Source organism: Geotrypetes seraphini, chromosome 10 (genome assembly GCF_902459505.1).
Source record: "Geotrypetes seraphini chromosome 10, aGeoSer1.1, whole genome shotgun sequence".
Lineage (NCBI taxonomy): Eukaryota > Metazoa > Chordata > Amphibia > Gymnophiona > Dermophiidae > Geotrypetes > Geotrypetes seraphini.
In genome coordinates, this window is record NC_047093.1 from 21,728,814 (window position 1) to 21,752,726 (window position 23,913).

General features: G+C 44.9%; 1 protein-coding gene across 1 annotated transcript in view; it reads right to left on the reverse strand.

Moving 5' to 3' along the window:
- The window catches only part of ANKFN1 (ankyrin repeat and fibronectin type III domain containing 1), a 178,829-nt gene that overhangs the window by 61,331 nt on the left and 93,585 nt on the right, over positions 1 to 23,913 (reverse strand). Inside the window, exon 7 of the mRNA XM_033961956.1 lies at positions 7,408 to 7,515. Within this exon, the coding sequence (XP_033817847.1) occupies positions 7,408 to 7,515 (108 nt within the window). The remainder of the gene's footprint in view (positions 1 to 7,407; positions 7,516 to 23,913) is intronic.

The window sequence follows — 23,913 nt, forward strand, 5'->3', positions numbered from 1 at the left end:
GACCATCTAAATCTTAATGGGGCATGTTAGAGATGTGTTTTCAGCAGGCCTAGGGCAGATTTAGGACTTGGACGTTCTACAGGAAAACGTTCAGGGTCTGTACAACGGCATTATAACTTTAGGCTTTCGGCTGACAAAACTTCTTTGGATGCAACCCAGCATTTGTCTAGCCTTTGATGAAGCTTTCTCCACTTGATTGGCAGTCTTCATATCTTCACTAATGATTACTCCCAGGTCCAGTTCTGCAACAGTTCTTGTTAAGGTTTCACCATTTAGGGTGTAAGTTCTGTATGGGTTTCCACTACCAAGGTGCATAACCTTGCACTTTTTGGCATTAAAACTCAGTTGCCAAATATTAGACCATTTTTCCAGTAAAAGTAGGTCCTGCGTAATAGTGTCGGGCACGGTTACTCTGCCTACTACGTTGCACAGTTTAGCGTCATCGGCAAATAACACAATTTTGCCTCGAAGTCCCTGAGGCAGGTCCTGTACAAAGATATTAAATAGGATTGGACCGAAGACCGAACCTTGCGGCACTCCACTGATCATTTCCGACGTTTCGGAGGGAGTACCATTTACCACCACCCTTTGAAGTCTGCCACTGAGCCAGTCTTTAACCCATGCAGTCAATGTTTCTCCTAATCCCAACGAACTCATCTTGTTCAATAACCTACAGTGTGGGACACTATCAAAAGCCTTACTGAAGTCCAAATACACGACATCCAGGGACTCTTCCTTATCTAGCTTTTTCGTTACCCAGTCAAAGAAGCTGATTAGATTGGATTGGCAGGACCTTCCCTTTGTAAATCCGTGCTGGTGGGGATCCCTCAGCCTCCTGTCGTTTAGAAGTTATATAGGTTGAAACTATATAGGTTGCACTAAAATTATATAGGTTGAAGGTTATATAGGTTGAAGTGCACATATAACTTCAACCTATATAACCTGAAGTTATATAGGTTGCGCTAAAATTATATAGGTTGAAGGTTATATAGGTTGAAGTGCACATATAACTTCAACCTATATAACCTGAAGTTATATAGGTTATGCTAAAATTATATAGGTTGAAGGTTATATAGGTTGAAGTGCACATATAACTTCAACCTATATAACCTGAAGTTATATAGGTTGCGCTAAAATTATATAGGTTGAAGATTATATAGGTTGAAGTTATATGTGCACTTCAACCTATATAACCTGAAGTTATATAGGTTGCGCTAAAATTATATAGGTTGAAGGTTATATAGGTTGAAGTGCACATATAACTTTAACCTATATAACCTGAAGTTATATAGGTTGCGCTAAAATTATATAGGTTGAAGGTTATATAGGTTGAAGTACCCAGTCAAAGAGAAGCTGTACAGTGTGATTAAATGCTATTTTCTCAGATTTGCTGCTTCTTATGCAAACAGAGTTCTAGTTGGCCCTGACTGGACACTACTAGAGAACATTTCAGCTAGATAGGCTCAAAGTGCATGAGAAAGCAGCCTCACAGGGTGTACCTGTACTGAGAAAACGTCTCGTAGGAAACAGATAAGACTACTACGACATGGATCGTGTTGGGTCCCACGTTTCTAGTGTTCAGGTTTTCCTGTGGATTATCAAGTAGAATTTGGAATAAAGTCCAATTCAGGAACATCAACTCTCCACAGAGTCTTTTGTTTTGATACTACTATTAACCATTTCTATAGGGCTTCTAGACGTACGCAGCTCTGTACATCAAAACACAGATGAGACAGGGGGGGGGGGAGAGTTGCAGATACCGTACAAGATTAACATGACAGGGGGAGAAGTGGGAAGGAGCGAGGGCATGGAGAGGAGAAGTGGAGCCAGCGCAACCACCAAGACGGTGCCCGGGGTGGACCGCCCCCCGCCCTCCTTACTATGCCACCGCATGGACTTTAAATATGTTTTCACGCAGATCTACTATTTCTGCCCCATTTGGGCACCTTGCACCCACTAGAATGCTTTTTGGTGCGGAAGTAGTGTCCGACGTTAAGCGCCAAACATCGAAGTCCCTCATTTATGCTCAATCTCGAGAAGAATCTTCAAGTTTGTCTTCGAAAATGAGCATAAAATGGGTCAGTTAAACACGCTGATGCGCCTTGCCGTGCTAGGGGCTGCCCGAACATTGCTTTGACAATGGTTTTTGGCTTCAATCAATAACCGATGAAAGTTATTAATTTACGCGTCTTGCTATAAATCTAAATAAAATGTCATTCTATACCGGAAAAGTCTGCTCAGTGTATATATACGAGTAAGTGATTTGTCTAGAATGAATAAAACACTTGCTGTGCCCTGTGTATGCAATTACTTGTCCTTCTGTTTATTTGTATTTAACCTTCTTTGAAGTAGAGGCTAACGATATACACAGAAAACAGGAAGATAATTCAACGGCAATGTAAATAAACGAACAGGAGAAAAGAGGTCCTTTAATACACAGAGTTGCACTCAGGCATCCAGCGCTTCAGGATATATATATATATATATTTCTTTCAAAACTGTGGCAAATAATTTGGAATGTGTTGGAACTTATTTTAGACATACGAATGATACCTTTTTTGGTTCACTAATTCAAGTGTTTCCTGATATATCTGAAGTGACAGAAGAGAAGACTTTTTTGGTTTACAGACCAAAGGTCTTGAATTTGGGCACATCTTTTGTGTCGAAATTTCCTGCTAAATGCTGTGTCTCATTAGAAGGAAAGAAAGTTCTTTTTTTTTGGAACCGAAACAACTCTTGGAATTTGGTGTGGCTAGATGGGGGGTGGGGGGGTTGTAATTATTGGTTCAATAGTGTCACCCGCAGTTTAACGAACTGATTTCAGCAGTGTGCCTGATTTTAAGGCCAAATGGGATCGGCACATGGGATCTATTCACAGGGCAAAGGTAGGGGAGGGACATTAGGGTGGGCAGACTTGATGGGCCGTGGCCCTTATCTGCCGTCTATTTCTATATTTCTATGTTTCTAACTGGCTGTCGGGGGTTTGTTTTCCTAAACTGTCCTTACGATATATCTTTTTTTCCCCTTTTCTCTTATATTCTTATAATAATAACTAGTGTTTAAGCCCGTTACATTAACGGCTAGTAAAGCCTCCTTCCCTCACATGTCCCCTATTTTCAGCCCCAGCTCCAAACCCATTTTTGCTCCCCAGCCCCCTTCTCTTCAACAGGAAGGAGCAAAACCAGTTCAAAACTGTTCCACCCACCCCACCCAGTGTTTAACGTCAAAGGAAAGCGCTGCGCTGTTGCTGGCTTCGGCGTCTTCTGTCCACTGTGGCCAGCCCTAGCCGAAACAGGAAGTTGTCAGAGGGCGGGCCACAGTGGAGAGAAGATGGCGAGGCCAACGGTAGTACGGCGCAGATGAGCATTTCAATAGGTACGTGGGGGAGAGGCAGGGACAATGAAGCAGCAGGGAAGAGTGCGGGGGGGGGGGGGAAGAGTGAGGGAGTGCACAGCGCAGTGATGGCAGGCATCGCCGCCCTGGGCGCCAACCTCCCTCGCCACACCACTGCTGACAGCAGATAAAGACCCGTACGGTCCTTATGGTTTTCCCAGCAAGATAAACTTATAGAATATGGTATGATGTGATATACGCAACATATCCACACTTGCCCTTGAGCTGTCCTTGCCGTTTTCAGGACACAGACCATAGAAGTGTACCCAGCATTGGCCTTACTGCCATCAAAGCCCACTCCAGCTCATTCCAAATGTGTCTAGCCATAATTGGGGCACAGACCCTAGAAATCTGGCATTTCCTGATTTCTCTATAGTTGTTTCGAGTAGGCTCAGATGCTGACGGGGTATTTTTTTGTCTCCATTACCTTCCTAGACTTCACAGCTTGGTACATGCTAAATGTTGTGTTGAATTCCTTGAAGTTTGGCGTGTTTCTGCGTCTATAAAGAGAAACTGAGTTTTGAAAAATTCTTCTTTTTAAAATTCAGGTTTAAAAAAAAAAATCATTTGACTTCCCAAAAAGAGACAAGGATTTTTATAAATGTGGCATTTCTGGACATTGAATGAATAATAATAAAAAAATATATATATATATATATAAATATACAGTGGAACCTTGGTTTGCAAGCATAATTCGTTCCAGAAGCATGCTCGTAAACCAAAGCTGCTCGAATATCAAAGCGAGTTTCTTCATAGAAAGTAAGGGAAACTCACTTGATTCATTCCACATCCCCCCCCCCTCAGGAGGCCACCGGCGCTGCGTGCTTCCACCCCACCCCATCACATCCCAAAAAGACTCCCCCCCCGAGGCCACTGATGTGCTTCCATCCCACCCCTGAGAACCGGCATCGCCCCCCCCCCCCCGCCCATGAGCCCCCACCCCTGAGAACCGGCATTGCCCGCCCAAACCCAAACCCTTACTGCGATCTGGCACAGGACGTGCCGGTGCCGGAAGAACCTGCCGCTTGCCGCTGATCTCTGCTGGGCTGGGTCTTGAGCAACTGTGCATGCTCCAGGCCTTCTGGCTCTCGCTCTCTCTGAGATTCTAATGAGATTCTCGGAGAGAGCGGGAGCCAGAAGGCCTTGAGCATGCCCAGCCCCGCAGAGATCAGCGGCAACCTGTGGGTTGGTGCTGCATGCCGGTGCCAGATCGCGGTGAGGGTTTGGGTTTGGGCGGGCAGGCGATGCCGGTTCTCGGGGGGGGGGGGGCTCGCAAATCGAGTCAACGCTCGGTTTGCGAGGCATGATTTGCAAGAGTGTTTTGCTCGACTTGCAAAACACTCGCAAACCGCGTGACTCGCAAAGCGAGGTTTGACTGTATGTATATAACTGAAGCCTTGGTCTTGCATTACATCTATGAGAAAAACCTGATGAATCACTAAAACTTAGAAACTAGTTGACAAAATCAAGAATGTTCATGAATCGAGACAAGACAGAAACACTGTAGTACTCTTGTTTTCTGTTTCCCCCCCTCCCCCCCTTGAAGGTATCTGTCAATCTAAGGTCCTCTTCTGCTGCAGAAGATGCGAATGAATTGTTTCCATAGCGACAGAACAAGACCAGAACATTCTAACATCTTTACGGCAGCCCTGCACATAAACAGCTGAACCACCTCGCTCAGCTTTGGAGAAGAACCCGCATTCAGAAGTGCAGCTGCAAAGTGAGGGATCGTAAAAAAAACCCCCAGAATTGTCACGACTGACTCTGGTTAATCCTCAGAACAAAACCAGGCTCTCAACTAGTGAAACAGCAGCACCATGGACCCGATTCTATAACTGTCGCCTAAACTGGTTGGCGCCTACGGAAATGATATCCCCCAACCCTGCTGCTGTCAGATACTTAGACCCACTATAAACCTCCCCAACCCTGAAATGTCCTGTCTAAGTTAGATTGTAAGCTCTTCTGAGCAGGGACTTCTATTGTATGTTAAAATGTCAGATACCTATATCCACTGTATCATTTCCTCTACCATAATCTCCCCAACCCTGCAATGTCCTGTCTAAGTTAGATTGTAAGCTCTTCTGAGCAGGGACTGTCTATTGTATGTTAAAATGTACAGCGCTGAGTACGCCTTTCGGCGCTATAGAAATAATAAATAGTAGTAGTAAGGCGCCAATTATGGAATCACGCCAAGTGGTGCCTAAATCGTGTTAGGCGCCGGCGGGGAACATAACTTTAGGCGCTGTTATATTAGGCTAGAGATTTCTTGGCCTAAAATACCAGCGCTTAACTCAATCCACGCCCAAACTCCACCTCTAACTCCACCTACTTTTGGGGTAAACACCTACATGGTGCCTACCCCAAAATTATTTTTCTGAATTGTTTTTTAATGGCACTGATTAATTAGCAGCGTTGATTGAATCAATTAAAAAATTAAGTTAGGCACCTAGATCAGCTAAGCTTGCCAGTAGATAGGAGGTACCAGGGGCAGTGGTGCCCCCCCAAACCCTCCTCTCCGCTCCCCCCCCACTCCATCTGCGTCACACTCATGCCCTCCCTTCTCACCCCTGTACCTTTTAAAATCTTCTGCTTGCTGCTCGCTCTGGCTTTCCCTCTGACGCCACTTCCTGGCCCCGCGACCTGGAAGTGATTTCAGAGGGAACCAGGCCGACACAAGCAGCAGGCTAGAGCAGTTGCTCATGCTAGTGAAGATTTTATAGAGGTACGAGGGGGGGGGATGAGGAAGGGAAGGTGCGAGGCTGGCATGGGGGTTAGAGAGGTGCTGGCACCCCCACCAAGACGGCACCCTCCCTTACTATGCCACTGAAGCTTGCCAATCTTGGCACCTAACAGCAGTCACTCTGTATCGAATCAGGGCCCATGTGCCCATTCAAGTGGGAACTTCATCATCATTCTTTTGGTTTGCCTTATTTGCTGGCCATCCTCCTTATCTGTTCAGACACGGAGGGAAGTGAAAGCAAAGAACTTCTCCAGGTTCTTTTGGAACACTTGCTGAAGTCCTTTTAAATATTGAACTAGATTTTGGTAAATACTGTCCATAAAAATGGAACGCTCCTAAGAGGAAAGACTGGAGAGGTTAGAGCTCTTCAACTGAGAGAGGTGTACAAAATCTTGAGTGGAGAGGAATGAGTAAATACGAATTGATTGAGTACGCTTTCAAAAAAATACAAAGACTAGGGGGACACTCCATGAAGTCACACGGTAATACTTTTAAAATAAAGAGATGAAAATATTGCTTCCTTCTGGGATTTGTTGCTGGAGGGTGTGGTAAATGCAAGTGGTATAGCATGGTTTGATGGGCAGGCTAGATGGGCCATTTGGCCTTTATCTGCCATCATGTTTCTATGTTTAAAAAAAGGTTTGGATAAGTTCCTGGAGGGAAAGTCTATATACTGCTGTTAAGTTAGGCCATTATCAAATGGGATACAAAAACAATTAAAATCAAACATCTCTAATGGTGATTTTGCACAAAGGTCATTAAGGGGATCATCCACTGACATAACACAATAACACAGTTAATGTGTGTGCACACTGCCCACATTATTCAACAGGCCTTAATGCACGCTGGCCCCCTTAACAATCTTTGGAAACAAAGTCAGTAAAGATGCTTGCATATAAAAACACAATATCAGACCCAGTGGCATAGCAAGGGTAGGAGGCACTCGGGGTAGTGGTGCTTCCCCACACCCTCCTTTACGCCCCCCCCCCACTCCTTTCCCATCCTCCCATGCCACCCTCCCTTCCCCTCAGTACCTCTTTAAATCTTCACCAGGGCAAGCAGCCTCTCTGGCCTGCTACTCATAATGGCGTTGTCTTTCCCACTGATGTCACTTCCTGGCCCCATGACCAGGAAGTAATTCTAGAGGGAAGCCAGGCAGGCACGAGCAGCAAGTCGGAGAAGTTGCTTGTGCCAGCGAAGATTTAAAGAGGTACTCAGGAGACTTCTGACATTGCAGGCAGCATTTTGAGTCTTCAGTTGGGTTCCCGCCTTACCTCGGTGGCTGTACCGCTGATGAGCTTCTCGAACCTGCTGGAGCAAGCGTTCCAGAGCTTCGATCTGTCCCTTGTGCCTAGGCTCTCTGCCATCAAAGTCTTTCCAGTCTGTAGAACAAGGTCAAATATAACCCTTTAGCACTCCTGCTTCTTGTTAATAACAATCGCACACCAACCATTTTACAATGACGCTGGATACATACAAAGCTTTCAGTCTAGGGTAGGGGTTTTTTAACCAGTGGTGTCTCAGCCTCCAAGAAGAGACCACACGGGGTGTGAAGAAGGGTCCTGAAATCTGAGGCACTTTATTGAAATTCAATCGTACTTGTCACTGGATAAAAAGATTGTTCATGCTTTAATTATTTCTAGACAATTACTGCAATTCCCAATATATAGGTCTTTCAAAGAAAATACCATTGCAGTAATGACTCTCAACAAATCTAGCCATGCCAGTATTACATCATTATTAAATTTTTTTGCTTTGGCTTCCATTAGCTGCAAGAATTGAATTTAAGATCATACAGTATGCTTAGTTTCCAGAATTCTCTATGGAATGTGTCACTCCATCAGGTCAATTCATAAGAATAAACTTTTTTTTTTCTTCATATTACTCATTCATTAAAATTTTTGTCTTGTAAGAAGATATTTAGTTTTGTCGTTACTAGAGTTTGGAATTCATTGCCAACTGAGCTCAGTTTAGAACAAGACTATTTAGAATTTTTGTAAAAAGCTAAAACTTTGGTTGTTTAACACATATTTAGGTAATTTAACACATGTTCAGGTAATTAACTTATAAACCCCCTCTTTTACTAAGGCTGACATGTCCATTATATTATATGGACGAACCCTGCTTCCAAAGCCTTCCATCCCCGTGGGAGTCCCGTGGGCCAGAGGGGGGTCCCCATGGGAGTCCCGTGGGTCAGAAGGGATTCCCGCGGGAACCCTGCGGAACCCGCGGGATTCCCGCGATCCCCGTTCCCGTGCAGACCTCTAATCTCTTATTTTTCTCCTCTATCTCTATTTTTCTTTCTTTATTACTCTTCTAATTGTCATTTTCCTGGTACTTTAGTTAGATTGTGAGCCTTCGGGACAGTAAGGGAATTTCTAAATACCTATCTTACTTATAATTTTAATGCACCAATATATTCATTGTAACCCGTTCTGGGCTCTTTTGGGAGGACGGGCTAAAAAAATTGAATAATAAATAAATAAATTTAAAATCAGAGGGCGCTTTTACTAGGGTGCATTAACGGATTTAGCATGGGCTAAATACTAAGAAGCCCCTAGGAATAAAATGGGCTGCATGGCACTTAAGCCCTAAGAGGCTCAAAATCAAAACTTTGAAATGTCCAAAAACCAGTCAGCACAAGGACATCCTAAAAGCCAGGACGTTCAAGTGCCGATAATCAAAACCAACTTTCTGGATGTGCAGCAGCATTTTAAAGCTGCTGTATGTACAGAGCTCAAAGGGACATGTTGGGAGGTGTGTTATGGGCGGGAATTGAGCAGGTTTCAACCTGGACGTACCCCAGCCATAATCAAAGCTTTCCTAGAGGGACGACGGTAGTTTAACCTGTTTTAGTTACGTCTAAGTGCACCAATGCTGCCCAAAGCGACCAGAAGACCACTGGAGGGATTAAGACATGATCCCCCCTTACTCCCCCAGTGGTCACCAACCCCCTCCCACCACCCAGAGATGGGGGGAGGGGGAAAAGCAGCACATTGAGGGCTTGCATCAGCTGATCGCGGCAGAGGAATCGCCATCAGCTGAGCTGGTTTTGGAGATTCCTGCTGGCTCAGCTGATGGGGATTCCCCTGCCACAATCAGGAAAGGTCGTTAGGTATGTCCACAAAACTTGCTTTTGTGTGTTTTTCATGGGGATGTTTTTATTTTTTAAAAAGATACTTGAAAGGGTCCAGAGAAGAGTGACTAAGATGGTTAAGGGACTGGAGGAGCTGTCGTACAGCGAAAGATTAGAGAAATTGGGCCTCTTCTCCCTCGAACAGATGAGATTGAGAGGGGACATGATTGAAACATTCAAGGTACATAGAAACATAGAAGATGACGGCAGAAAAGGGCTACAGCCCATCAAGTCTGCCCACTCTGCTTACCCACCCCCTGTCTATGCCCTAATGACCCAATTTCCTTATCTTGACCCTCGTAGGGATCCCACTTGGGTATCCCATTTATTCTTAGCAGATAAAGACAGACTGTTCACCCTTTCCAAGGTAGGGAGAACGAGAGGGCACTCTCTAAAGTTGAAAGGGGATAGGTTCCATACGAACATAAGGAAGTTCTTCTTCACCCAGAGAGTGGTAGAAAACTGGAACGCTCTTCCGGAGTCTGTTATAGGGGAAAACACCCTCCAGGGATTCAAGACAAAGTTGGACAAGTTCCTGCTTAACCGGAACGTACGCAGGTAAGGCTAGACTCAGTTAGGACACTGGTCTTTGACCAGAGGGCCGCCGCGTGAATGGACTGCTAGGCACGATGGACCACTGGTCTGACCCAGCAGCGGCAATTCTTATGTTATGTTCTTATAGACGTCCTAAGGACCAAAACTTATACCTAGGTCATTTTCTTTGAAAATGGACATTTCTTCTCCTGAGTTTGTGGATGTCCTGCCCAAAAAGTCCAATCTCAGACTTATACGTCCTATTGAAAATGCCCCTCCACTTTTATAAATAGTGCCTAAAGTTAGGTGCCTCCATTGGTGGCATCTAGCCGATATAGGTGCCTAATTTAATTGTTTAATAGGCTTAATAACTGACAAGAAGCATCTCTTAATTGACATAAATAACACTTAATTGGATGTTAGATGCCTAACTTGGTTGTTGCCTACCACTTTGAGGTAGGCATAAAAACATAAGAATATAAGAATAGCCTCACTGGGTCAGACCAATAGTCCATCAAGCCCAGTAGCCCATTCTCAGGGTGGCCAATCCAGGTCACTAGTACTTGGCCAAAACCCAAGGAGTAGCAACATTCCATACAGAATCTCAAAGAATAGCAAGATTCCGGAATCCCAGAGAGTAACAAGATTCTAGAATCTCAAAGAATAGCAAGATTCCGGAATCCCAGAGAGTAACAAGATTCTAGAATCCCAAAGAATAGCAAGATTCCGGAATCCCAGAGAGTAACAAGATTCTAGAATCCCAAAGAATAGCAAGATTCCGGAATCCCAGAGAGTAACAAGATTCTAGAATCTCAAAGAATAGCAAGATTCCGGAATCCCAGAGAGTAACAAGATTCTAGAATCCCAGAGAGTAACAACATTCCATTCAGAATCTCAAAGAATAGCAAGATTCCGGAATCCGAGAGAGTAACAAGACTCTAGAATCCCAGAGAGTAACAACATTCCATTCAGAATCTCAAAGGATAGCAAGATTCCGGAATCCCAGAGAGTAACAAGATTCTAGAATCCCAGAGAGTAACAACATTCCATTCAGAATCTCAAAGGATAGCAAGATTCCGGAATCCCAGAGAGTAACAAGATTCTAGAATCCCAGAGAGTAACAACATTCCATTCAGAATCTCAAAGGATAGCAAGATTCCGGAATCCCAGAGTGTAACAAGATTCTAGAATCCCAAAGAGTAGCAACATTCCTTGCTACCGATCCAAGGCAAGCAGTGGCTTCCCCCAAGTCTTTCTCAATAACAGACTATGGACTTTTCCTCCAGGAACTTGTCCCGGCCGGGGGGGGGGGAAGGGAGGGGGCGATCGGAGGCTGAGGGGGGCGATCGGAGCATGGACCTTACCTGGTGGTCTAACAGTGACGTGGGTCAGGAGCGATCTTCCTATACTCCTGCCCCGTGCAGAGCCATGCTGCTGAGTTCCCGTGGTCTCAAGACACTATAACAGGAACTTCCTGTTGTAATCTCGTGAGACCACAGGAACTCACAGCATGGCTCTGCATGGGCCAGGAGTGTAGGAAGATCGCACCTGCCCCGCGTCAGCGCTAGACCACCAGATAAGGTCCATGCTCCGATCGCCCCCCCCCCCCCACCTCTGATCACCTCCCTCAGGGAGTGGATCAGAGCCAGCCAAAAGTTATTCGAGATTTTTTCCTATTCGCGGGCCGGCTCTGCCCCTAACCTCCGCGAATAGGGAAGGAGAAGTGTAATTGCTAATGTGCTTAGCCTGTTTTTTGGCTATACCCTCTAGATATTTTAGGCTTTGCTAGTTAGATTATATATGTAGTTTCTTCCTCTTTATAATTTTGGTGTGACTCTAAATAGAGTGTGCTTAATTTTAGGTCACCTATTAACGCCTAAGCTTATTTAAGTGCGATTCTATAAAGTGCATCTTTCATAGAACTGCGCTTAAGCGCCACACTGACCAGCGCCTAATCTATAGGCACCATTTAATCTGGCCCTTAATGCACATAATTTCATTAACGTGCGCAAAATCTGGTTAGGTTTTCTATTATTTTTGTAAACGTTATCTTAGGGCTCCACTTATTAAGGTGAGCTAATGGATTTAATGCGTATTAATGAAGTAATGCGCATTACGAGCCATGCAGCCCATGCGTATACAATGGGCTGGGTGGAATCTAGACCCTTCAGTTTGATTGTTTGTATTACTTTGTAAACTGTCCAGAGTTATTTGTTTGGACACAGTATATAAGGCCTGTGATGTTTCTAGAGCGTGAAGGCAGTTATTAGGACAGTTATTGGCGGTATAACTCTATATCACTATAATTATAGTAACATGATAGCTACTGAAAAGTTCTCAGCCCAGCCAAGAAGAGAACGACATGGATCCATGAAACTTACAAGTTATTCCACACTTTTCTTGACACTTTTCATTTCAACGAGGCAAACGCATCTAGTAAATGGGCACAAGTGTAGGGAAACCAAGGCATTATGACATCACCGATGAGGTTGGCTCTTAGGCATTGGGGGAATGAGGCATTATGACATCACATTACGAGGGGCCGCTGAAAGGTTCTTAGCCCAACCAAGAAGGGAATGACGTGGAGCCATGAAACTTACAAGTTAATCCACGTATTCACCTCTAAGTTGACCACACTTGGCACATTGTATCTGAAGTTTCTGTAACCCTTCCCAAAAAATACTCTGATGTCTGGTCACTGCTCCAATCACCTCCAAATCATTCAAAAATTATCACTCTTTTAAACTTTTTTCAAGGTTTGGAAACATAAAATAGATGGAGCAAGATCTGGTGAGTAGGGTGGATGACCTATGCACTGAAACCCCAACTGCGTTAAAACATCCATCATTTTGCCAGCCTTGTGAGCAGGTGCATTGTCTTGGAAAAAGAAAACACCCTTCTGCAACTTCCCTCTCCTTTTTTCTTTTAATGCCTCCTTTAATTAGCACAGCAAGTTACAGTAGTAGTATGCCTTAACTGTTTGGTCTAATTACAACACCTTCCCGATCCTAAAACACTGTGGTCATGACCTTTCCTGCTGACCTTTGGGTCTTGAATTTCCTTGGCCTTGGAGAACCTGAGTGTCAACATTGCATGGTCTGCTGTTTTCTCTCAGGATCATAGTGGTGTAACCATGTTTCATCAACAGTAAGTAATCGTTCCAAAAAGTTGGTACCAGCTTGCTGCAAAATGAATTTGGAAGTGTCCCTCGATGTCGTTTCTCATCAGCATTCAAACATTTGTAAACCCAATTGGCTGACAGCTTCTGCATACACAACTGCTCATGGATTATACACCCAACATGTTGGTACACCCAACATGTTGGTACACCCAACATGTTATACACCCAAAAGTTGGTACACCCAACATGTCATACACCCAAAAGTTGGTACACCCAACATGTTATACACCCAAAAGTTGGTACTAGTATGCTGCAAAATGAACTTGGAAGTGTCCCTCGATGTCGTTTTTCATCAGCATTCAAACATTTGTACATCCAATTGGCTGACAGCTTCTGCATACACAACTGCTCATGGATTATACACCCAACATGTTGGTACACCCAACATGTTATACACCCAACATGATGGTACACCCATGTTATACACCCAAAAGTTGGTACACCCAACATGTTATACACCCAAAAGTTGGTACATCCAACATGTTATACACCCAAAAGTTGGTACTCCCAACATGTTATACACCCAAAGGTTGGTACCAGTTGCTGCAAAATGAACTTGGAAGTGTCCCTTGATGTCGTTTCTCATCAGCATTCAAACATTTGGACACCCAATTGGCTGACAGCTTCTGCATACTCAACTGCTCATGGATTATACACCCAACATGTTCCCTGGATATCTGTAGAAACATAGAAACATAGAAACATAGAAATTGACGGCAGAAAAGGGCTATAGCCCATCGAGTCTGCCCATACCAATGACCCACTCCCTGATTCTTACTCTCCTAGAGATCCCACATGAATATCCCATTTCCTCTTGAAATCTAACACGCTGCTGGCCTCAATCACCCGCTGAGGCAGCTCGTTCCAATGATCGACCACCCTTTCGGTGAAGAAGTACTTCCTAGCATCACCCTGAAATTTCCCTCCCCTGATTTTCAGCGAGTGTCCTCTGGTTACCGAGGGCCCCGTAAGACTGAAGATATCATCTTTCACCACTATACGCCCAGTAATATACTTAAAGGTTTCAATCATGTCTCCTCTCTGTCTTCGCTCCTCCAATGAGTACATCCGCAGTTTTTTTAACCTTTCTTCATACGTGAGATCCCTGAGCCCCAAAACCATCCTGGTAGCCATTCGCTGAACCGACTCAATTCTCAACACATCTTTTCGGTAGTGTGGTCTCCAGAATTGAACACAATACTCGAGATGAGGTCTCACCATGGATCTGTACAGTGGCATTATTACTTCAGGTTTTCTGCTGACAAAACCCCTACGGATACAGCCCATCATTTGTCTTGCCTTGGATGAAGCCTTCTCTACCTGATTGGCAGCCTTCATATCGTCGCTAATGATCACTCCTAAATCACGTTCCATCGTGGTCCTGGACAAGGTTTCACCATTTAGTGTGTAAGTTCTGTGTGGATTTTTTTTTGCCTAGATTTTACATTTTTTAGCATTGAAGCCTAGCTGCCAAGTTGATGACCACTGCTCGAGCTGTCTTAGGTCCTGCATCATAAAGTCAGGCACACTGCTTTTGCCAACTATGTTGCATAGTTTGGCATCGTCGGCAAACAGTGATACTTTTCCTCTAAGTCCTTGGGTCAAATCTCCTATGAATAAATTGAATAGAATCGGCCCTAAGACGGAGCCCTGAGGTACTCCACTCATCACTGCTGACATTTTGGAGGGGGTACCGTTTACCATCACCCTTTGAAGCCTACCATCTAGCCAATCCTTTACCCATGTAGTGAATGTATCCCCTAATCCCATTGATTTTAGTTTGTTCAACAGCCTGCGGTGTGGGACGCTATCAAAAGCTTTGCTGAAGTCCAAATATATCACGTCAAGGGACTCACCGGCATCCAGATGATTGGTCACCCAATCAAAGAAGTCAATCAGATTAGATTGGCAGGACCTTCCCCTGGTAAATCCGTGTTGATGTGGATCACGTAAACTTTCTTCGTCTAGAATTTTGTCAAGTTCCTGTTTGATCAGTGTTTCCATGAGTTTGCACACTATGGATGTAAGACTCACCGGTCTGTAATTTCCTGTCTCTGTTCTGCATCCCTTTTTGTGGAGTGGAATTACGTTAGCTGTTTTCCAGTCTAGGGGTACTTTTCCCGTGCGCATGGAAAGATTGAAGAGTACGGATAGTGGTTCAGCCAGAACTTCACTCAGCTCTCTGAGTACCCTGGGGTATAGATTGTCTGGCCCCATGGCTTTGTCAACTTTGAGTCTTGAAAGTTCGTGGTAGACGCTACTAGGTGTAAACTCGTAATCGCGAAACAGATCATTTTGGCTGTCTCTTATTTGTAGTTGTGGACCATTTCCCGGTGCTTCACAGGTGAATACTGAGCAGAAGTATTCGTTTAGCAGTTCTGCCTTGGTAGTATCAAATTCTGCGTAGTTTCCATCTGATTGCCTAAGGCGTTCTATTCCATTTTTGTTTCTCTTCCTGTCGCTAATGTACCTAAAGAAGGATTTGTCCCCTTTTTTAATTCTCCATGCTAGATCTTCCTCTGTTTGAAGTTTGGCTTCCCTGACTGCCTTTTTGACAGCCTTAGATCTGGCCAGATAGTCTTCTTTTGCCTCCCTTTTCCCAAGATGTTTGTAGTTGATAAATGCTTCTTTTTTTATTTTAATGAGGTCCGAAATTTCCTTGTTGAACCATTGTAGCGTCTCATTAATTGCTTTGGCCAACATTCGCCGATCTGCCAAAGTCAGGTCATGGACATGGTCAACAATTCCAGGAGTTGGCACCATTTAAGACATCCCAGACCTTGCTGCATCTTCGGTCTCGAAATCTCCACGCTGAAAGTTTGCACACCACTTCTTCACTGTGGAGTATGACGGGCATTTGTCACTCAATGTGTGCATCGTACATTCATGGATTTCCCTTGGAGTTTTCTTCTGCAGGAATAGGAACTTCATGACGGCTCAGAGTTCCACACTTAAAAATGCCACACTTTTCATTGACATGGTTCAATCAACGATCTGAAACAATGTCAAAACATAGCATTATGATTCTGCAAATTGGCACTCTGCTAAATAAAATAACACCCTTTTCAGCTACAGTGGCAAAACAATACTCAGAATTTAGGAAATTGGTCCGGCTGAGAACTTTCCAGCACCTCTTCGTAGTTTAGGAAGGGCGAATAAGAGTTTCATTGATTAGTTAAAGAGATGCAGGAACCAAACAAAAAAGGTTAAGAATCCCTGATCTAGGGCCTGATCCATTATACTTTTTCCTACTTTCCTTTCTGGAAGAATAGCATAAGGGGATCTATGTGCATGCAAGCACTTATGTCAGTTATAGAGCTTATGTATGTGCTTGGGCCTAAATGCACATGATAGATCTATGGTACACACACCTAAGTGTGTCCTGCTCACACTTCTTTCAGACCTCAAACCCGTCCTTGGGACACACCAAGCCAGACAGCTTTTCAGCATATCCACAAAACATAATAAGTGTAAAACAATAACAAAAATAAAACATAAAATGCTCAACAGATGATGTGCAAAGCGGAGAACCATATAGAAAATTGAATAAATAAATAGTGTGAAAAGTTTCAGCCTCTGATAACCAGAGCAGGTATTGTGACATCATAATGCCTCATTTCACCAATAAGAGCCAACCTCATCAGTGATGTCACAATGGCATGATTGTCCTTTACTTGGCTCACTTTTACTACACTATGATTTCTAGAGTGGTGCAGTGTAGAGAATGACATGGGGACAAATTTTTCCCCGTCCCCGCAGGAACTCAATTTCCCCGTCCCATCCCCGTGAGTTTTGTCACTGTCCCTGTTCCTGCCCCATTCCTATAAGCTCTTTGCCTTAACTGCACAAGCCTCGAACGCTTATGATTTTAAAATGTTTGAGGCTTGTGCAGATGAGGACAGAGTTTGCAGGAATGGAGCAGGTACAAGAAAAGAACTCACGGGGACGGGACGGGGCAAAATTTGTCCCCGTGTCATTCTCTAGTGCAAAAAGAATATCTAATTTAAAACGCATTGTAAATTATGTTTAGTAGAAGGGTTTCATTCATACCACATAAAGAAAAATATTGACATAACATAAATTGTATATGAAATAATAGTTACAAAAAACAGAGAAAAACAAACCTCAATTGCAGCCGGAACTACACAAGTACCCTAAGCCGCTTGCATCATCACTGATTTGTAAAAAAGCTCCATACAAATATATATACTTTTGCTTTCATTCGTATGCCACAAAATGTATATTTTCAGTGTTCAGTTAGCTTTATGTATATCAAAAGTGGTGCAAACCATAGATTTAGGAAAATACAGGGCAATGTCATTCTTTAAGAAGACCTTGGCGGGCTTTGAACCTTTACTTTGAATTTTGTAATGTTACTTTTAACCAGGTAATAGCAATGTAAAGATGAAATTAATTTGTAGGTCAAAGCGCTATTCCATTCGACAGCTCTAGGACCAGGAGGCAAGAGCCAATTACTGCAGTCACTGTCTTTGAAGCAGGAAACAGAGCAGAGCAGCAGAAAGAGGCCGACAAGCACTGCCTTTGGTCAACTTCCAGGAGACATTCGCCTTGCGAGAGGCATGTTCTCTTGCTAACACATAAACAGGAGCAAAAAAGACTGGGTGTGTGGGACCTTTAACATCTACCATGAGCCAAGTTGTTTTAAATTTGCTCAGAATGCTGATTTATTTTTACTGAAAAAATAAAAAAATTGGCTCCACACTTAATGAGTCATGACTACGGTAAATAAGAAAAAAAAAAGTGTGATTTGTTTTCATAACATAACTAAATCATTTAACAGTATCGTCGTACTTCAAGTCATCCAGCAATGCTACTTTCTCGAAGAGCCTGCTGCTGAGTGAAGGAATTTGCAATTGTATTTCAGCCAGGTCAGGTTACTTCTAGAGGGGATGAGCCGTCTGCCCGTCTCCGATTATAAATAAGCATAGCGCTACAAATTATAGTGCATTTATATATATACAAAATGCCTGCAATTTGACACCAGAAAAGCAATATTATATGTCAGCATGCCTGCCACCCCTTTTTAATTAATGTCTGATCACGAGGGATATCAATTTAAAGAGCCTGGGATTTATGAATGGATACATTGTATGGGTATCGGTGAACTTATGTCATGCTTAAAAAGAAACTCTTTATCTTTATGATATGTCAGCCATTGAAGGGGCCGATTTGCAGTTACCTCATGGCTATTGCAAAGCCCCTGTATTAACAGTCAGGGGCTCTTCCAGTACCTTCCCAAGCAGTGAGATTGTATTAACAGCATTTCAGACAATGGGCTAGATTCACAAAGCAAACCGATCGTATACCGATCGGTTTGCGACCCCTTAGCGACCAAATTTCCCTCCGGCCCGATTCACTTACCTCTCTGCCGACCATCCTCCGATCCGTGCATGCAAATGAGGTGAAACGCATGCAAAGTAGGCAGGGACGCGATTCACAACACAAAATTTCACATCCGACTGGGCTGGCCGATCAACTGGAGAAGCGACTGCTGGGGACCAGTCGAAAACGTCTTTCCAACCCTGCTTTGCAATTTCTCCTGCCTGCTCACCCCGAATGCCGCCCTGCTCTGCCCCGTGTCTCCTGACTGCTCGCCCCGAATGCCGCCTGCTCTGCCCCGTGTCTCCTGCCTGCTCACCCCGAATGCCGCCCTGCTCTGCCCCATGTCTCCTGCCTGCTCACCCCGAATGCCGCCCTGCTCTGCCCCGTGTCTCCTGACTGCTCGCCCCGAATGCCGCCTGCTCTGCCCCGTGTCTCCTGCCTGCTCACCCCGAATGCCGCCCTGCTCTGCCCCGTGTCTCCTGCCTGCTCACCCCGAATGCCGCCCTGCTCTGCCCCGTGTCTCCTGCCTGCTCACCCCGAATGCCGCCCTGCTCTGCCCCGTGTCTCCTGACTGCTCACCCCGAATACCGCCCTGCTCTGGTCTGAAGTGGGGGGGAGGGGAAGGTCTCTCGCCTGTGGTTAAATGCATTATTTTTAAATGCATTATTATTAAATGCATTATTTTTCATTAAATGCATTATTTTTCATTAAAAAGTGACCGAATGCCACCCTGCTCTGCTCCGTGACTCTGGAATGTCTCCCTGCTCTGCCCTGCACTGCGAGCCTGTGGTTTTAACCCATGAGCTTTAAGCGGGTTAAAACCACGGGCTCAATTTAAAAAATTAAAAAATGTCAAAGCGAGCCGAGGCTCGTGAGAGCATGGGGAGCGCGGAGCGGCGGGTCCATGCGATCCAGTGACCGACTTGTTTGGGGGGTAGAGTCACCAACGGGGAGTCATAACCCCCCCAAAACTGGACACAAAACGCATGCGCAGACCATCTGCAGGGAAAGCAGATGGTCTGCGCATGCGTGGGAATCGCACACCAGCGGTCCGGGCAGGCAGATGGGGGCGTTCCTCCGATCGCCCCCATCTGCATATTTAACGTGCAGAATTCGTCGGACCTGCCTGGATCGGGCCCCAACTGGGCAGGTTAGTGAATCTGGGCCAATGTGATGTAGCTACACTGTATTTTGTGCTTTGTTAACGCTAAGGCGGTATCTCCATCTCCACCCAGTTTCCGCCCCTTCTGTGTTAGAGTTAACGCGGAAATTGGCATTTTGAAAAACACGAACTTCTGATAACCAGCCAACATGGTTTCTGCAGGGGGAGATCGTGTCTGACCAACTTATTGCACTTCTTCGAGGGAATTAACAAACAGATGGACAAAGGAGACCCCATAGACATCATATACCTAGATTTCCAGAAAGCCTTTGACAAGGTGCCTCATGAACGTCTACTCCGGAAACTGAAGAACCATGGGGTGGACGGAGCCGTGCATAGATGGATCAGAAACTGGTTAGCGGGTAGGAAACAGAGGGTAGGGGTGAAGGGCCACTACTCAGACTGGAGAAAGGTCACGAGTGGTGTCCCGCAGGGCTCAGTGCTCGGGCCGCTGCTATTTAATATATTCATAAATGATCTAGAAACAGGAACAAAGAGTGAGATAATAAAATTTGCGGACGACACCAAACTATTTAGTGAAGCTCGGACAAAGGAAGACTGTGAAAAATTGCAAAGGGACTTGGACAAATTGGGAGAATGGGCAGAGAGATGGCAGATGAAGTTCAATGTTGAGAAATGTAAAGTATTGCATGTGGGAATCAGAAACCCGAGGCACAGCTATACGATGGGAGGGATGTTATTGAATGAGAGTACCCAAGAAAGGGACTTGGGGGTAATGGTGGACATGACAATGAAGCCGATGGCACAGTGCGCAGCGGCCGCTAAGAGAGCGAATAAAATGCTGGGGATAATCAAGAAGGGTATTACAACAAGAACGAAAGAAGTTATCCTGCCGCTGTACCGGGCAATGGTGCGTCCGCATCTTGAGTACTGCGTCCAGTATTGGTCACCATACCTGAAGGATATGGTGTTACTCGAGAGAGTTCAGAGGAGAGCGACAAGACTGATTAAGGGGATGGAAAATCTTTCATACGCTGAGAGATTGGAGAAACTGGGTCTCTTTTCCCTGGAGAAGAGAAGACTTAGAGGGGATATGATAGAGACTTACAAGATCATGAAGGGCATAGAGAGAGTAGAGAGGGACAGATTCTTCAAACTTTCAGAACATAAAAAAACAAGAGGGCATTCGGAAAAGTTGAAAGGGGACAGATTCAAAACAAATGCTAGGAAGTTCTTCTTTACCCAACGTGTGGTGGACACCTGGAATGCGCTTCCAGAGGACGTTATAGGGCAGCGAACGGTACTGGGGTTTAAGAAAGGATTGGACAATTTCCTGCTGGAAAAGGGGATAGAGGGGTATAGATAAAAGATTACTGCACAGGTCCTGGACCTGATGGGCCGCCGCGTGAGCGGACTGCTGGGCACGATGGACCTTAGGTCTGACCCAGCGGAGGCATTTCTTATGTTCTTATGTTAACTACAAATCTTCCAAATGAACTGTAAACATAGCACTTTCATTAACTATGAGCATGGGTTAATTGTTTTAAGAGAAAACAAAGCTTAGCAATCTGCTACACCATGCAATATTATTCCAAAATGTGCGTTGCTGAGAAGACAAATGATATCATTCCAGTGATGGCATATACTGAAAACTGGCTTTATATTTTGGGGTCAATTCTGGTTCTGTCCTCGCCTGACACTGCAATCATGATCCTGCTTTCCCTAAAGAGATCTAATGCTACAAAGAAGCCCTGTTCCTATCCAGGAAACACAGAGCTAGTAGAACATTCTTACGTGCCGCATGGATTCAGAAATTATACTGTGTGAAAAAAATAGGAAGCGTGAACGCTAGTTTTTCAAGGGGCCCAGCGCATTCACCCTAAGGGGCCAGTGTTTGCAAGGGTTCATAGACAACGGCGCGAAAGACAAAAGCGCGTGCCGACAATTGAGCGCCGCGCGCACCGCCGCGCCGCTCTAAATTACAGTTTTTAGGGGCTCTGACGGGGGGTTTTGTTGGGGAACCTTCCCCAGTTTACTTAATAGACATCGCGCCGGCGTTATGGAGGGTTTGGGGGGTTGTAACCCTCCACATTTTACTGTAAACTGAACTTTTTCCCTAAAAACAGGGAAAAAGTGAAGTTTTCAGTAAAATGTGGAGGGGTACAACCCGCCCCCACCCCCCACAATGCAGAGCGATGTCTATTAAGTAAAGTGGGGGGGGGGGGTTATCCCCCCATGCCCCCCCGTCGGAGCGCTAAAAACAGTAATTTAGAGCGGTGCGGCGGCGCACGCTGCGCTCAATTGTCTGGGCACGCCTTTGTCCCGGCGCGCTTTTGACCTGACACCATGTAGAGCCATAATAACATAGAAACATGACGGCAGATAAAGGCCAAATGGCCCATCCAGTTTCCCCCTCCGCAACATTCACTATCTCCTCCTCTGCCTAAAAGATCCCATATGCCTAACCCAGGCTTTCTTGAATTCAGACAGTCTCTGTCTCTACCACCTCTTCTGGGTCTACCACCCTTTCTGTAGAAAAGTATTTCCTTAGATTACTCCTGAGCCTATCACCTCTTAACTTCGTCCTATGCACTCTCAGTCCTGAGCTCCCTTTCAAATGAAAGAGACTTAACTCGTGCACATTTACTCCACATAGGTATTTAAACATCTTGATCATATCTCCCCTTTCATGCTTTTCCTCCAAAGTATACCTATTGAGATCTTTAAGCCTGTCCCCATATGCCTTATGATGAAGACCACGCACCATTTTAGTTGCCTTCCCCTGGACCGACACCATCCTTTATATATTTTTCTTTTAAGGTGCTCTCCAGAATTGCACACAATATTCTAAATGAGGTCTCACCAGAGTCTTATACAGGGGCATCAATATCTCCTTTTCCTACTGGCCATACTTCTCCTTATGCACCTTTTCAACCTGTTTGGCCACCGTAAGATCATCACATACTATCACACCCCAAGTCCTGCTCCTCTAAAATGGTTAAGGGGCTGGAGGAGTTGCCGTACAGCAAGAAATTACAGAAATAGGGCCTCTTCTCCCTTGAAAAGAGGAGATACTGAAGATACTGAAGGGAATAGACTTAGTAGATAAAGACAGGTTGTTCACCCTCTCCAAGGTGGAGAGAATGAGAGGGCACTCTCTAAAGTTAAAAGGGGTTCGATTCCATACAAACGTAAGGAAGTTCTTCTTCACCCAGAGAGTGGTGGAAAACTGGAACGTTCTTCCGGAGGCTGTTATAGGGGAAAACACCCTCCAGGGATTCAAGACAAAGTTGGACAAGTTCTTGCTAAACTGGAGCGTACGCAGGTGAGGCTGGTCTCAGTTAGGGCGCTGGTCTTTGACCTAGGGGCCTCCGCGGGAGTGGACTGCTTGGCATGATGGACCACTGGCCGACCCAACAACGGCAATTCTTATGTAAAATTAAATTGCCCAGTTCATTTGTATAGGTTGCAAAATTTGACGATACCACCAACTATCTGAGAGAGACTGTACGAACCTCTTTGGCCCGGATTCTGTCAACAGCACCTACATTGGCCGGCGCCTTTAAAAACAGTGCTGAATGCATGTCAATCATGCGTAGGCACCGTTAACAGAATCGCAGTTACTGAAAAACTTTGGCGCAGGTAATGTAGACCAGGGGGTTAAAGGTTGGCGGCCCCTATGTTCGATGTAGAATTGCAGATAGCGGTGCCTAAGGCCGTCTCTGCCTCTAACCATGCCTACATTGACCTGGGTGCCACTAGGCAGGCACCATGCAGTGGCGTAGCGAGGGCGAACGGCGTCCAGGGTGGTGGTGTCCTTCCCCAACCCTTCTCTCCATCCTCCTGCTCCTTCCTGACTGCCCCCTGCCGCAGGCGCACACCCTTTCCCCCGTTCCTCTTTCATTTTCCTGGCGCGAGCAGCATCAGGAACTTGCTGCCCACGTGAGCGTCGGCTCTCCCTCTGACATCACTTCCTAGGCCCTGGACCCGGAGCTGACATCAGAGAGTGCCGACTGCGATGCGGGCAGCAAGTTCATCACGCTGCTCGTGCTGGGCCAATGAAAGAGGTACGGAGGAAGGGAATGGGCACACAGGGGAATTGAGAAGGTGTGGGAGTCAGAGAGGAGGATGGGTGCTGTCGCCCCCCACCAAGACGGCGCCTGAGGGACAACCCCTTTCCCACCCCCCCTTACTATGCCACTGTTTCCTTGATGTGATTTTGGTGCCTACTTTTTTAAAATTGATTTTTAACAACACAATCAATTACTTGTTTTTATAGGCTACGAATGATTCGCTCGATTTCTGTTTCTGGAGCTAAATATATTAATATATTATATTAATATATAATAAATATTAATAAATATATATATTATATATATATTAATATATATAATATTATTAATATATATTATATTATATATATATTATTATTATATATATTATATATAATATATAATATATAA